The 17,016-nt window shown below is 35.2% G+C and overlaps 2 protein-coding genes across 3 annotated transcripts; both read left to right on the top strand.

Annotated features, from left to right (window-relative positions):
* The first annotated feature begins 884 nt into the window (after window positions 1-884).
* mst (misato mitochondrial distribution and morphology regulator) lies at window positions 885-6,486 on the top strand. Of its 2 annotated transcripts, XM_046633794.2 has the most exons (6): window positions 885-1,114; window positions 1,387-1,993; window positions 2,222-2,302; window positions 4,385-4,834; window positions 5,194-5,998; window positions 6,110-6,486. In XM_046633794.2, exons 2-6 carry the CDS (start codon window positions 1,916-1,918, stop codon window positions 6,316-6,318), a joined length of 1,623 nt encoding a protein of 540 aa, XP_046489750.1. In that variant the 5' UTR covers window positions 885-1,114; window positions 1,387-1,915; the 3' UTR covers window positions 6,319-6,486. The 2 variants fall into 2 exon arrangements, with proteins under 2 accessions (XP_046489750.1, XP_046489751.1); XM_046633795.2 differs by lacking the exons at window positions 885-1,114; window positions 1,387-1,993 and adding an exon at window positions 2,591-2,680 and having other exon boundaries at window positions 2,288-2,302; window positions 4,374-4,834.
* Window positions 6,487-7,176: 690 nt separating this feature from the next.
* On the top strand, window positions 7,177-13,688 carry LOC124222629 (Calcium and integrin binding family member 2). The gene is made up of 4 exons (XM_046633800.2): window positions 7,177-8,118; window positions 9,788-9,908; window positions 11,664-11,829; window positions 12,050-13,688. The coding sequence occupies exons 1-4, from the start codon at window positions 8,033-8,035 to the stop codon at window positions 12,265-12,267; spliced, it is 591 nt and encodes a 196-aa protein (XP_046489756.1). The 5' UTR covers window positions 7,177-8,032; the 3' UTR covers window positions 12,268-13,688.
* Window positions 13,689-17,016: the final 3,328 nt, after the last annotated feature.

Here is a 17,016-nt window from a genome sequence, read left to right as displayed (position 1 = left end):
ATTCCCTAGGACAGAGTCAGAGCTATTCACGAACTTGGAAGCGCAAAAGAGATGAAAGATTGCTAACAGTATTGGGAGCTTTCCAGCAACGACACAGAGCGACACAGAGCGACACTGTGTCGAACATGGTGCTTTCCAACAACGACACACAACGACACAGTCGGACACAGCTGCGGAGCATGGTTGGACACTGTGTCGGATTCATTGCTGCCAATTTTTTAGTTAGAGATTTTATTTTCGACGCATGGTATTGTTTATATTTATTTATTAAATGCAATGATAATCTACACGCGTTTCACAAATGTTTTTTTTTCCTGGAGCGCTCAGTGTTTCTACATTTTTCGTATAATGCATGAGCGGACTCTAGTGACTAAATTAAGAACCTCAAAGCGTTCCAACAAGCACCAAGGCACAATGTTCGACCGTGTAACACAGTGTCACACTGTGTCTCCGTGCTGGAAAGCTCCCACTGTCAGTCAATTTTTGAACACGGCCTAAATGTCACACATGAAACGTTGACCAAATTTTTTAGCCCACGCATAGTGAAAATGCGAATACTTTTACCCACGGTCTTACATACAGGTCTGGAAACTCGGTCAAAATTTCAGTGGTGAGGGTGTCCTCTTATTGAAGCACTGATCGTTTCGCCTAGTGACCACGAGCGTCGCTGCGATAGAGGGATGCAGGCCACGATGCAGGCTGTGTGAGAGAGACGGAAGGCCTGCATCCCTCTACGCAGCGACACTTGTGGTCACTAGGCGAAACGATCGGTGCTTCGATAATAGCGTTTTCCACTGGTTGCACTGAGTGTGAACTGAGAGCGCACTAGCGGTAGATTTGTATTTCCGGCATGTTCCACTGGTAGCTCGGGTGTGTGAATTTAGCACTGAGTGCGTAAAATATTGTCCTGAAATCGGGAGTCGGTGTCAAAGCAGTGCAATTATGGCTGCCGATCGTGAAAGAGTCTAAGTAGATGCTGTGACAGCAACTCTTTTATTAGATCTAATTTCATCTTCGTCTAGCAGTGATGATGACTTGCTGGAGCCGAAAGATAGAGGAGATTCCCAAAATTTTAAATTTCATAGAAGTAATCCACAGCATGTCCGATATCGAAGTATGGATACACATTTTTTCAGTTTTTAGAGGTTAACTGCTAGGTATATTTCAGGAGATTGGGACAACTTGACTTGCTACTTATTAATTCTTATCTTTTCAGTAGAATTGTCAATTTTTTTTGCCCTTGTATGCTCGTGCCTAACATTTGTGACATTTATTTACAGACAAAAAATTACGGTTGCGTTTGTTCAATTGGCTTCTTTATCACTTGCTTGAAAAAACTGACAGTCGCGCAGTCGGTTAAGTAACGTCACATTATTTCTGATTTAGGAGAAATTATGATCCAGTCTGCCTTTATACGTTTTACGGCGTGTTTCACTCGGAAGATTTGCCGCGATGCCGGGCGACGCATGCACGGAACGAGTGCTCCCTGTTCGAGCCAGTGCGCACGACCTGTATGTAAGACCGTGCTTTTACCTCTGCAGGTCCCACCATGATTCTTACAGCTCTCGACCTAACATTTGACCATTTTATTGAAATCGTGTAATGATGCGAGTCAACCCGATGCGTGATCGTATATGCATTTAGTAACGTGGAATTGAGGTTATGTTGTATTTGTACGAATGCATGCGCCTACGCTGTAGGTTTACTGACTTGCGTGACGTCACTGATCTCAGTAGAGATCAGCGCGTAACGTCAATTGGCCGAAGGTCCGACCTTGTACGAAAATTGGTCGTATCTGATTTGTCAGTACCGGCATTTTGCAAGTGCTCTTCATGAAAAGCATACAATTTCGAATCACAACGTTGGATTATTATTACACTTTAGATTTAGTAAGGTGTAACACACCATAGCAGATATGCCGACTAGAGAAGTATTGACTCTCCAATTCGGACATTACTCGAATTTCATTGGAACCCATTGGTGGAACATTCAGGTTAGTTTTTAATATCTTACTGTTTTTTTTAACAATTTTTTGATGTTATGATACTTTTGAATTTTGTTTTCATCTAACAAAACTAGCAATGTACCAACTACACGATTGATTTTTATTCACCTATGCCTTGAACAATATTCAATAACAAAGAAACACTATTGAGAAAAATGTTTTATCGTCATTTAAAACTGTAATGATCAACCGTTTTTTTTTTTATTCTTTCCACAGGAATCGTCTTTTTCCTACGAGCCCAAACAACCTTCGGAAATAAATCATGATGTTTTATATAGAGAAGGTGAAACGCCAAGGGTAAGTCATTGAAATACTGCAATGTATTGATATTTGTTTGTCTCATACGATTCATATCTAACTAACTTTTACAATTAATTTGGAAAAAAAAGTTATTGACTTGAGGATATTTTGTGCCTAAAATTTTTTGCAAAAGAGTTGAATTGGTTCTTGACAAACGGTGCTTAAAAACTGCCCGATAAACAGTTTAAAACCTCAACAGGTAAACTAACTAGTTACTGAATTGGTTAAACAGAATTCCTGCCAACTGTCGTAGCTTGTAATACGTTTTTTTGGTAACAATTACAGGATAACTTGCCTTGTGACGATCTTGGTATGGCAATCATTACTTAATTCAAAGCTTGGCGATAGCTGCAATTTTTGTTTTTATGTTACGTAGTAAGTAAAAACTGCTATTTTTTTATTATTTTGATGTGTCAGAAAAATAACATGCAATCTGAATATGTGATGGGAAAACACGTTATTCCAAATTGTGACCGGATAAACCAAATCGTCATTCCGATAATTAGCTGTATAACAATAACTGTAAAAATTATACTTAGTATCGAGATCTTTTTTAATTACAAATTACAATTCTCGAATGATATCACAGACTTTTTTCAAGTTAAATACAATTTACAAATGTAATTACACTTGTGTGCAAATCAACATAATCAAAGAGCATATATGGGTTGATTAAAGTACATACATACATTAATTTTCCCACTTTAAAGTCCTGAGGTTAAAATTTGTAATGTTAAGAGAATGTCAGTTTTTACCGACCATGTTAAATGTCACTTGTTTTCAATATTATCATACCCATTGCACTATTATGTACATGCAATACTGTGTAAATTTTCAAAAGAAGTTTGTTTTATACAACAACAATGCCAAGAAATTCGTGTAATTGAATTACTACTTATTACTGGAACAAATTACCTGGCATTATTCTTTCATGAAATAGAAACGTTTTTAAACATTTTTTTGGTATTGCATGCAGAATTGTGTTGACTGTAGCATTTCCACATCAATAATGTATTAATAATAGTAAAAGTCAGTGACATTCTAATGATTCGGTAAAGACGTCTTAATACGGTGTGCCACTCATGAGAACAAAATAAGAACACGTTTTGAAATATTTTTTTGAACCGATAAATAAAAATGGAGACTTGATTATTTATTTATTCGAATCGTGAATTCATCAACTTTATTATCATTTTAAAACATCCATTTAGCTCTAAAAATTGTATAATCATCAAAAATAAGTTGGAGCAATTTTTGCGGTGCACTACTTAGCAGTGAACACGATTTCGGATACACGACTCATCTGGAACAGAAAAGAAAACGGTATTATAATTTGCAACATGTTTTTTACAAATTACGAAAAGAAGAAAAAATTTATGTTGCCAGAAATAAATGCAATTTTCTTTTTTCGCGAAGATCCGATTGTGCTGTACAAGCTAGATATCAACAATCTGAAGAAAGGTTTTATAATTAGAACAATCAAAATTCTTTAAATCTACCACTTTTTATACGATTCCAATGGTTGAGGCTCACTTTGCTCGCTGACAAGGTCCGCACAAATTATCTGAAAACCACTCAATAAATCTTATTATTATAGTATAATTTTGATGCAAAGAGGTAATTGTTGATGAACATTGGTTATACCGTATTCACAACTATACAAATTTATTTTTATCCATTTCGGAAACAACTTCTGGTGTAATCTTCTTAGGCAGTCTCTGCAGATCCCCATAGGTATGGTCAACAAAATAAAATAAGCCCAAAAGCACTAGAAATGGATGAAAAACACCAGAGTTTAAACATTTTGTATTTTGTAATTTTAAAAACTTTTCTTCACTGTTCATATCTTCCCTTGTAGTTGTGTGATTCGAAGTTGTTCGGAATCATTTTTATTTCATAGGCACAAATGAAACTGCTGGAGACTTTTTGAATGGTTTTTTTTCTCTTTTCCTAACTTTCGATTCAACCAATCTTAACAGTTTAACAATTCAATTATGCGAATATTCACAATTCTACTTCATCAAGTTTTCCATTCTATTGTTTAATGAATAATTACAATCGTGTGTAGTTTTGTTACAGAAAGAGACGACGTTTACACCGAGGCTTCTGCTAGTTGATCTAAAAGGTAGTGTCGGTCATTTGACTGAACAAGGAAATTTATACAACGCAGTAGAAAAATCTTTACCTCTGCACAGTGACTTGTGGGATTCCGAAAATATTCAAGTTACAACTGAGCCAGTAGTGAATAAAGCCCCATTCATTCAGAATTTGGAGAAAGGGCCTGCAGATGGAGAAGATGCAGTCGTTAACTTCGAAGATGATGTTACAGTGTGGGCTGATTATCTGGTCCCACGTTTCCATCCAAGGACTGTGAACATTGTTCGCGAGTACGAACACCAGTCCTTGGATCAGCCTTTCAACGTGTTTCACTATGGTCATCATCTGTGGAAGACTGAACAGTTCCAAGAAGAATTTTCAAACAAAATAAGAGCCTATGCCGAAGAATGCGATTTCATGCAGGGCTTTCAGGTAATTATTTCCAAAATATTAGCCAGTACATACTGTAACAAAAGTTCATTTCTATGAAAATCAGAGGGAAAAGTATAAAACTAGGAGAAAGTAAAACCTTGAAGATAATGACTTGATACGAACCTGTAGCAAATAATCCTGACGTATTCACAGGTTCTGTTATCGTATTAAACGTTTTCAATCAATTGTTAATTTGTTTTTTTCCGATTTTGATACTACCGTGACAATTAAACATCTGACTTGTTCGATATTTCAACTTTGTTTTCTGATAGCTACATAATTGATACTATACGTAATTGTGATATGGAATTAGAATCTCTATTTATTGCATGATTCATTCGATCTTTTATTTCGTACAGGTTATTCTAGATTCTACAAACGGTTTCTCTGGCCTTGGTTCATCCTGCATCCAGCACTTACAGGATGAATATGGGAAAAGTATATTAGCATTTCCTGTTATCGATGGAAAGAATTTTAACAAGTCGCTTAATGACTTGTTCAAAGTATTGAACACAGCTTTGTGCTACCAAAGTATAGGAGAACATTGCTCTTTATTCAGCCCACTTTGTGTTGGACAAAATGGTTGGCCTCAGGCGGGTGCTTGTCGTCAATTTAATCATCTAACGTACAATTCAGAATTGGATTATCACACCAGCTCGCTACTTGCAACTGCATTAGATACAATCAGTCTGAGATACCGGCAGAAAGAATTCTCTACTTCAGCACTGTCAGACCTGTGTGCGGATCTGAACAAACTTGGTAGAAGAGCAGCAGCTACCAGTTTAAGTCTGCCATTTCCCATGACTGCTGGTCAAGATCTAATCGACGTTTTAGATGATCATGAAGGTCCTCTGTGGACTAGTTTAACTCCTAGTTGTGACATATCAATGGATAAGAGTATGCAGAGTCTCGTACTCAGAGGGATACACCATGAAAGGCTAAAGAGACCGCCACATGAAGCAAAACTGCAGCAGAGGAAAGCTGCTTACAGTTGTTCAAGCGTACACGAAATGATGACACTTTATCTAGCTTGTTCATGTCACGCTACTGCTACTCATTTGACCAATCTCAAAGCACCTTTGACCATCAAAGAACCGTATCCTAATATTTTTAACAACAATATTCATCAGAATGGGGACCTCTCACCTTGGCCAGTTGGAGAAGGCAAGTGATTCAGTTTTTTTTGCAATTTTGATTAATTTCTATTTTGCATTTTGATATTAAGAAAAGAAAAAAATATAATGTCAAATAAATAAAAATTCTATTTCTTTGCAGAAGTTAAATCCGTTCCGGTATTGGCTGGGCTGCACAGCGGACCCGGTCTTTCACATATGTTCGATTCCCTTCACTCTCAAGCGAGTCGCATAAAAAGTATAAGCAAACTTCGGGGTTTCAAAGATTCGGGACTTGAACAAGATGAACTTATCGAATGTCTTGACCAACTGCTCACTTACAAAGAAGCCTACGAAGATCATTACGAATGAGTTGTACTCTCTATTTTTATTAATCAACTGGTTCGAAGTTACCAAAAAATTGAAATTTCGAGGTCATTAATTCCACCTAAATGTTCAATAAACCGTCGTTCGTATTTATTAAATAATTATATTTTCAACTTACATTACTTTTTTTACTCGCTGCTAGACGCTTACCGACAATAAAAAAGTACGTTTTATAAAGACGCTTCCATTATTACCTTGTTTAACCATTTCATACGTCTTTTTTTCTTTTAATAATGGTCTGGTCGGAGGTTGTGTAGGTGATGAGAATTGTTTTAGGCTAAGTGTAGATCTCAAATAATTGATGAATTCTAGGCAAACTTTTAACGTTCTGCCTGTAGTCGTACAACATCAGATTATTCTTTACAACTGTTCATGATTATAATCAAGTAGTTTCGTGAAATAGTTTCACAGAGCAGTGATGATGTTACAGGACGCATAGTGCGTAAATTTTGTCTCTTCAAGTCAGTTTTTGTTGAAACTCGCTTTTTTGTCACCTTTCCAACAAAAAGTCACCTGTTCCAACTATTTTGTGATAATATTGATTAATTTTTCGGAAAACCCTCTATAATGACAATTTACTAAACCATCCAAAATATTGAACTTTCGCAAAGCCCAGGTCCACAGTTTCGATTGAAGCCGATCTCTGTGCCAAAGATGCGCAATTTTTTTTTTTAAGCATGTTTTGGATGATTGGAATTTCGTGTTTTAGATTTGCTCCCAAACTTGTTATATGAATGCACTTATCGAAAAATAAACCTATAATTTCTTAACAAGTTTTTCAGCCCATCTCGTCTCATAATATGAATTAATTTTTCAGCACATCTGAAACCTGACCTTCCAATTTTTACAAGCTTTGGTGCTCGTATGCTTTATTTTATTGTAATTTAATGACCTGGATATAGCTGTACCGATATAATTGAGGAATTGATGATTTTTTTTAATTAGAAATTTTGGCTATTCTAATAATCTCATTAGTGCAGGATCTGAGAATAACACATTATACACGCCTAGAGCTGAACCGACATTAAACCTAAGATTCTATACCTCAAAATTAAGTGTCTCATCTTGCAGAAATATCTAATTTTTTAAACACTTTTTGTCACTAATTAGTCACTTTCCTAATAATTATAGTCACTTTTCTTACTTTTGTTGCGCAAGTAGACCGCTGTGAATTCTAGTATTATGAAAACCTAGAAATAGGGACATTATAAGCAGCTGAAGCTTGAGTAATTATTATCCAAAATATTGCATCTGATACCGTTAATTTTTGTGCGTTGGCATAATTCATCATAGAAAACAAATAATATTAAATCAAGCCGTAATAAATATTCCTGCGTTGATTCAGGCAAGGATCGCGTGTAACTGAAGAATAATATGTGACGAGAAAAAAAGTAAGGGTATGGGTGTGGTTAAATATCGATGTTATCATTAGCTTAAAGGGTGAGGCAGAGCATCCGCCAAAAATGGGAGCGCCGTTCGGCTCACCTTCAGAATCACAATCAGACGGTATTCGGAATTTGACACAGTCACAGACCGTTGTGGTACTTATTGTTAGATTCATTTATCGAATTGACGTTATTCCTCAAATAATTTTGAGTGAAATAATATCATTTAAATAAGTTTTACTACAAGTATAATTTAAAATAGCTACACACTTAGTCAACTATCTAGTCCGCTGCAGTGTTGGGTTTCGTTAAGCATGGGGAATAAAGTAGCTACTTTTACCGAAGAACAACTCGAGGATTATCAAGATTGTACTTTTTTTACTCGTAAAGAAATATTGAGGTTTGTCAATTTGATAGTAAACATTCTCATGTGCTTTAACATTATCATTTCAAATATAAAGTCTGTGCTCTTTACCAAATAAAGTTGCGTGTAAAATTTTGGTAATGATTGTGATAATAGATATTAGCAGCATATTTGAAAAAAATTGAGTTTTCTTGTACGAGCTAGAATACTTAAAAACGTTGTCCTTCTTTTCGACGGCTATACGTTTTTAAAAAAAGTTTCTTTTCATAATTCTATTTGTATTGAATCATTTTATTTATTTGAGATGTTAAATGTTTCGGCTATGACAGTGCCAGTTAAAAAGAAGTTTCTGTTGATACTAAGAAAAATGGAAGGTTCAAATTTAAAACATCCTATTTAATAATTTCTATTTTAGAATTATATACTTTCCGGTAATCTGTGATTAAGTAAAAAGACGTTCGTAAGTTAGGGAAGTATTCGTCTGCAGTGGCGAGTTGAATTCATCTGGAATGCTTAGCGTATATTATATCGTAATGCATACTACACGGAGGGAAAGGATTGAATGATCAATCTGACTATCAATTTGTTCAAGATAAAACGGCGCCAGATCCTTGTAATAATGTGAATTTTGTGTCAAGAAAATGTGTGATTGGAATGACCAAACATTTGATTGAACCGTACCTTGTCCGTTTTGTTCGAAAAATATGAATTTGTTATAGCAAAACTCCTTGAGCTTGCTTTGATTCATGTTTTGTTGAGTCAAAAGGTGAATGGTTGAAACAGGTAACGTAATTTATTCTTACATAAATCTTTTGCATTGACTGAATATCGAAGATATTCAAGCGCATAAAATCGTATTTTTCGAATCACATTGATCATAATTTCGTTGCCTCATATTTAATGGGTAAGCCCCGTAAACTTATTGATGTATACCGTAGAAGTCTTAATTGAACACGGGTCAATAGCCTTTGTTTAATTGTAGCCAATATAAAAATGTTGACGAACCTTGATGTTACACTTTCTTTGTTAGTAACAGGTTCAATTAAAATCTTGTACTAGATTATCCGTATCTGACGTCTTGCACGACTACCCGGTTTCATAACTATCTCTGAAGCTACTTCTGTAGCGAGAAAGTTGACCCCCTAGCGATCGATTATCGTACTAATAGACCGATGCCTACGATGAATATATTCTCAATTTGTTTCAAAGCATGGTGTGTTTCTTTTACCTCGTAAACAAATTAGTGCATCCTATTCAACCAGTTACGTCAAACTTAGCTCCGGTTGTATCAACGAAGTATGGCATTCAATCGAAGTAAATTTTTTGTTGGTTAGATTCATGTACTCATTTTATTTGAAGTACCTAATGCTTTCTGTCATCGAACGTGCGACTTGGAGGAACAATACATAAACTTCAAATGATATGATATTTAGTTGACTTAATTTCGGAAATACATGAAAAGGTTCGCCCGAATAAATATTTCATTCGATCGCGATGAGAAATGTTTCTGTTGAATCAAGGAATTCGCTTGACTAAAAAATTTTGTCAGACCAATTGAATCGAAATTGTTGAATTGAAGTCATCGTATTTAGAACAAATAAGGGATACTGGATTGAGGCGAATGGACTCCAACAAAATCTATTTTGTTAGTTGACGAATTCCTTCCCATCCGTGTAGCTGTAGTGATATTTCTGCCCGTTTTTAGAATTCATAAAAGGTTTCGTGATATGGGTGACCCAGGAACTGTACCGCGAGTGATGTCAGCCCAAGACGCAGCAAATTTACGTCTGCCCTTATCGTGCGTTACGCGTCTCCCGGAGCTGAGGGTGAGATAGACTAATTGATATCGTCAAATTTTAGAAACCCATTCTCACATTGTTTTTCATTTAAGGCTCATATTTTGGCATCATTGTAACATATTGTATTATATTTTTCTTAGTGAAAACCGTTACGTAAATTTTTTTTATACGAATGTTTCTATTTATACATATTTCGCACTACATAGTTACTTAAATGAATATCATTATATATCAATATCCGGCCCTAAAGTTCAACTTTACGAACACGTGTTCAACTGAGCTTAAATTCAACTTTACGACCGGAAAACGTGACTGTAACGGTGTACTTTACGACTTCTATATCGAAATAGTACTTTAATATACCAGTGCAAGAAAGCGGATATCTTACGAAGACTACGAAGTTGGCTGCACAAGCCAAAGCCGAGCGCTACCGACTTCACAACTTTCATCAAGAATCCGCTTCTTTGCGCGAGTGTCACATACTATTTTTGTGAAGAGTGTAGAAAAAATCCCCTTCATGCCTGACAAGCGTGCAAAAAAAGCAAATACATAAGAGTGTCAAAAAAGTATGCGGAAAGTCACTAGAGTATCAAAATAGCGCTGACAAAGTAACTAGTGGATATAAAAGAGACTATAGTCTATCTACGCATGCGCAGTTCATACCATTGCAAAAAGAGCCATTTCTCACACGCATTACAGGCACCGAAAGAGGGACTCTTGATACATGTGTTGCAAAAAATAATGTTCGCACAACGGCCGTACAGTTTTCCGACCTTGCGTGGATTTGTTGTTGAATTTCACCGCTTTGGTACGAAAACTACTATTTATTTATTACTTTCATAACTACTATCGTTCTTATCACTATTGTTATGATTTTTATTTTTATTGTTGCTTCCTTTGTCGATATTTCTATAAATTTTATAACAGTATTACCATTGCAGTTTTACTGTTATTGTTACGAAAAATTATATCAGTATGGTTCAACTCTTTAGTTTATTGTATTGTTTGTTCTTGTTGTAAAGGTTGCATATCGCGCGTGGAAAAATCTCAAAAAAATAGTCAGGAAGGGTGCTTCAAATTTATAGGTGGCTTCATTAGGTGTGAGAGATAAAATTGATCACAGGGGTTTTATTTACTTATTTATTTGACTAAATACGAATTTTTTTTTCTCTTCAAGTCATCAACTGCTTATCCATCGGGTTGACGAGTGTCAAAGAATTCGCGGTTAATGCTGAAAAATTGACATAGATTGTGTGACGTTGTCAGATTTTCCGTATCAGTGGATGTCTCGGAAAAGAATGTCGAAGAGATTGTGTAACCTGAGTGTGCGTTCCAACCAAAGGAATACTTTTCTTCCAGCATGACTTAGTTTTTCCAACTATTGCGTCCAGCTACACGGGAAATGCAAAGGACATGTTTTTTTATTGGCTGATTAATTTTTCTTATTTTGTAGTGGCAAAATGTTATGGATTCAACTTCATTTCAAACTCAGGATAGGTTTTTATGACGCTTCTTAGTATAGCTATCTGCTATGCGATTAAGAAATACACCAACATAAATCAGCAAAAACAATTGAAAACGAGAAAAAGGGCTCAAATAGAGTTACCTCTCTATATAATATTAATAAACTGTGTATTATGACACTTGCTTAAAACGTGGAAAGCAAATACCAGACAGCAAATATTTCCACAAATGTCATTTTTTATCATACTTACTGCTTCTTTACATAATAGTATCCACCACACTGTTCAGTTGTCTTTTTTTTTTTTTTAAATACTTCAGGAAAATCCGTTTATGGAACGGATTGCCGAAGTTTTCACCAAGTGTCGAGATCCCGGCTGGAGTTTGGACGAAGGTATATGCTTTGAGGAATTCTTGGAAATGATGTCCGTATTTTCAGAACACGCGTCGCGCGATTTGAAAGTGTTCTATGCGTTTAAAATTTATGGTAAGTGGCAAGAAGTTTTTTGTTCAAAATATTACCAAACTAATAAATAATTCACATTGATTTTAAGAATTGTTGTTTTCAAATTAAATACATTTTAGTCATTGAGTCATGTTGCCAATTCGATTATACTGAGGAAACTGACTATTTGTTCAAAACTACGGTAAAATAAAATAGTAATCCCTTCATTATACTACACTGTTAGGCGTACACGTAATTACAGATTTTGACGAAGACGGAGTGCTGGGACTCGGTGACTTAGAACGCACTTGTCGACAATTAGTCAGAGGAGCTCTCAGTGCTGAGGAAGTAGCCACAATCTGTCGCAAGGTATTGGAGGAAAGTGACATCGATGGAGACGGTTCTCTATCCTATTTAGAGTTCGAGCACGTCATCACAAGGGCCCCAGATTTTCTGGCGACGTTTCACATACGAATTTAATATAGATAACAAATTCCTAAACGGAATAATAGAAAATTTAGAACGGAATTAAGTATGAAAAAAAAATATATATATATGGGTACGTCCAATACTTTTCGACCGCAGCCTGCGGGCTTGGGTCAGCGATTCGGCTTCTGATTTTTTTCAAGAGAGTAGGTTATAAAAAAAGACGATTCTCCAAATTTGAGCTTAATATAAGAAAATCTGGTGGCTATAGAAATTTTTGAAGTTTTTAATAATTCAATTTTTTAGTTATTTTCACGATTTTTTCATGAGAGCTCTATGGGACTTAAAGACTCGAATCAAACGGCATTCCCCTTCTCTGACTTTGTATTTTGAGGAAAAAAATAGTTTTTTACTCCAAAGCAAAATCCAGTTTAATTAGGACTCTTTTCATGAACTGCTATTTTAGCAAAATTTCGCATAACTTTGAAACGCTGCCAAGTCAAGAATTTTCCAAGTAGACGGCCAATCGACGGTTCAAATTTTTCGTCTTGGTATACTTTATCACTACCTACAAGAATTACTATTAATTACCACGTTCCTTTTTATATACGGCCTCGCAAAACCAACTGATTTCTGAAAAATTGCTGTTTTCAGATAGCTGTAACTTTTTTCTATCAACTCGAAATCGCTTGAAATTTTCAGGGAAAATACTTCATTCTATCCCCAAACAACGCTGAAAATTTCCAGCTGGGAGTCAAAGTTGTTAGCGAGCTGTGAATTTTCAAACTGTTCAAGTTTCCCACATAATATTTCATAATTCATAAAATCAGAAAAAAATTGAAAACTAAAAGAGAAACAAATCGAAATTGTATATGTATATAAAACTCTAATTAAAGATATACAGATCAACCTGTAAAAAACAGAAATACTATTATTATTAACGCAAAGGCCGTTAGTAAAGTTTGCTTGTGTTAATACGAGTAAGAAATGAATCTTCTTGTAAGACTCGTAATGAAAGGATGTGTTCCATCATGCGCGACCGCAGAGTGCTTACAATCCGTAACAGTGCGTATAAAGTGAGAGTGGGTGAGAAGTGCGATAAATCTCACTATTGGGTTTGTTACTTTACAATGCGTCATCTGGTGGAAAAAAAATCAAACTAATGCAACCAGGCTGACAGCTGATCGTTGACCGTGTTTTTTTCGCGCGTGGATGGTAGAACAGGTATATTATTGATCACCTTTCATTAATTTATGTGACATTAGTAATTTGAAACGCCAAAATTTACGATTTGTCTCCATTGAAATCAAAAACTCAGGTTATGATGTGGTGGTAAATTGGCGCTGATAACCAGGCTCTGACGTTATGAGGACATTTTCCAATATGGACAATTAATACAAGTCCACATAGAGCAGACGAGCGCAAGCTTGGTGCTCAAATCTAGAATCCCTGGTATAACTTATAGTTGCTGCGATATTCTAAGTAAAAATCCCACAAAAATTTTATTTAAATTCACGTAGAATTTTTAAAAATGTTTTCGTAGAATAACGCAGTTTTTTTTTTTTTTTTCGTAGATTATGGTAGTTTTTCATAATTCTGTATACTGTGTAATTTCCTTAGTGGGAATAATTTCTACGCCTAACTGCAAATTTCATTTTACGATTGAATATAGAAATTCGGATACGTGCATAATTTTGGCAGAGAATTGAATTGCAGATTATCGTACTTTTCCGTGGAACATCGGACTTTTACGTAGATGGTCGTGGCTTTTAGTGACAATTGTAGAATGGCTTGCAATTTCGCGATGTGTCGTAGAATTTTGTGAATTCCTAATTTAGAGAAATCACAAATATTGGTTTTTTATAAGCCTGATCTATTGAGACAAGATGAGTTGAAAAATATACGACAGATTCTCTAAATCCGTCCAGATTATACTCCAAAGAACAGACTCGTACACGAATGTAGAGCCAAATTCTGCTACGTACTTATAAGTTGTCTGCAACATGTTTTCCGTGTGAGAGAGATACGACATCTAGCGGTGGTTCAAAAATAGTATGTCATATTTTCTTGTGCATATTCGTAATCTTATCGACAATCATTTATAGAAATTCATATTTTTCTGCGAAATTCTATGGAAAACAATCTTTTCATTTTGAAGCTGTAGATTTCGTGATACTTGCAAAAATTCTCAGTTTTTATTCGAAGCTATAGATTCGCGAGAATTCATGGAGTGTTATTTAAATTTTTATGACTTCATTTTGTCATCTGTAATATTTCATAGTTGTTTATAAGTAAAACATACAAAAAAAAAAAAACTATTTTCTGTAATGTTTAACACTCTGCACTTTATTGTAGTTTGGCGTAGATATTATTTTCACCAGGGTATCCCAATAAATATTTAAGTATACATCAGTGTATCAAAAAAAAAAAAAAAATTAGTATTCTTTTTAACGCTACCCGATAAAATGCCTGTTTGGGACCTAAAAAATAACATCTTAAAATTTGAGTCACGTAGCTTATGCGTAAGAACTGGCGCAATTGATTTTTCGTTTTTTTTTTCTCACTTTTTCTAAAAATCTAAAAATCTCCCTGAAAAATTAAACTCATAGTTTATTCGACTGTTTTTGTAACATTTAATCACAGATATGCAAAGAGCATGAAGAAAGCTTTGATTTGAAAAAAAGTTTGTTGAGATTCGTTGGAAATCAAAGGAGTTTACAGGCTGCCAAACTTATCGGCCTGTTGTTCGATAATTTAAACGAGTAGCGCAAAAAATATGATCAAAATTGGAATACGGCGTACTTTCATTGTACAAAATATTGAATGTTCGGGAAAAAGGTAAGTGAGCGAAAAAAATTTTGTAAAGTCAGCGGAGCGCTCGGGCAGGGTGGGGGTAGCTAACTCGAAGCGGAAAATATTGCGATACGGGCGTTCAATTCAACGGCGCGACTTGAGTCGCACTTTTCTCGGGAACTGTTTGCGATAAATGGTCATTTTTTTTTTAAATCTGATTCTAACGCGAAAATTTTCAGTCACAAATTTATTCGTAGTGTTCAGCTACGGCGAAGCAAACTGCTTGACAGCCAAGCCACGACTGCCTGGGCATCTGTTCTTTTGGGCCTGAGGCCCGACCCTCGACCCTATTCAAAATCGTGTACCTGCGTCCTTCTTTCGACTTCGTTAGCCGACAAAGAAAGTGGCTGCTACGTTCTTTCTTAAACAATTTGGTATTTTTATTCTAAGGCAAATATGCAATAATAAGAAATAAATGTGTTAAATAATGGTTGTTTTTTTCTTGTAGTAATTGTGTATTTATATACAATCAACGCATGATACGACAATTATTGTAATTTTTTTGATCGTAAGTGTGAATATAACTGGGAACATCGAAAGATAATCTTTTCTGTTTGTTCAGAAAATAGATTAAACTTGCTTTTAATTAAAAAAAATGGTTGATGTCTTGATAGAAAAACATAACTAAATATGTACATTTAATTAATGTGCTCATGACGGCTTTGCCTTATAAATTTTACAATTTTGGGTTAGGGAATTCGATTCTCCTCGTTGCGCGGTATCAGATTAAAAATAAAAAAAGATTCTCAACAAACTTTTTTTCAAATTAAAGCTTTTTTCATTCTCTTTTCATATCTGTAATTAAATGTTACAAAAACAGTCGAATAAACGGTTAGTTTCATTTTTCAACTAAGGGCGTATAAGAAAAAAATTCACTTCTTTGTAAGATTGCATTTAAAAAAAAAAAATAATTACCGATTCCAATATTATTACTGTGCAGCCTAACATTACAAAGATCAGCGTAACGTCGGATAACCCTCAGAATTGTACAGGTCGATGTTTAGCTAATTTGTTTATAAGGCCATAAGTCTAGAACCATTTCTATTATAGATTCCAGCTTTCGTACGAATTGTTTGACAGCGGCAAAGAATGGTTAAATGTGATGCGAAGACGTTATTGTAATAAATAATCGCTTTGTTATTATGTATTTAAAACGACGGAATTAGTGGATTTTTGCCAATAACTTTTGATCTGATCAATATTTTTCAACTCGCGGCGTGCAGTTGTGTAGACCTTTCATAGATGAAAAAAACCTATTGAACTTTTTTTCTGTACACTTGAAAGGAAACAAGATATACGTGAAAAACGTTAAAATTGTAGTTTTGATCGATTTTTGAACAATGTTCCTACCCGGTTTCAGAGAGCGGATGATACATGTTCGTGTACATCAGTTTTATTACACCCACGCTCATAAAATCAACCTGCTCCAAGAAAATATATTAAAATATTGAAAGAAGGGAAATAATCGTTATAAAATGTAAAAAAAGAAGGGCGGTGTGCCATAAAAATACTTCGTAAATTCGTGAAATACACATTTCAAGTGAGTGAAAACTTAGTAGTTGCTTTTGCAACCCCAACCGAAATTAAATCCGTAGAAAACGTGGCAAACGGCAAATCAAATATTCAATTCTATCTGGACAAAAACTTCCTTTTCTCAGCTACGGATACTAGCTACTATAATACCAATACCAAAGCCAAAGGAAAATCGTACAAACGCCACAAGTAACGGCCCGACAGCACTTGCTTACAATCTTTGAAAAATCCTCGAAAAAATGTTAAGCCGACGATTCAAATAGATGCTAGAACACAAAAATTATATAATTCCCTCCAAAATGGATTTCGGGAATTTCACTCTAGAATGGACCACCTTGTCCAGTTACAAACATACATCCGTAATTGCTTCGCCAGCAAATCCTACGTCACGGCAAAGCTTATGAGATGGTATGGCGG

This window comes from Neodiprion pinetum, chromosome 7 (assembly GCF_021155775.2).
Source record: "Neodiprion pinetum isolate iyNeoPine1 chromosome 7, iyNeoPine1.2, whole genome shotgun sequence".
Lineage (NCBI taxonomy): Eukaryota > Metazoa > Arthropoda > Insecta > Hymenoptera > Diprionidae > Neodiprion > Neodiprion pinetum.
This window is presented reverse-complemented; position numbering and strand designations above follow the sequence as displayed.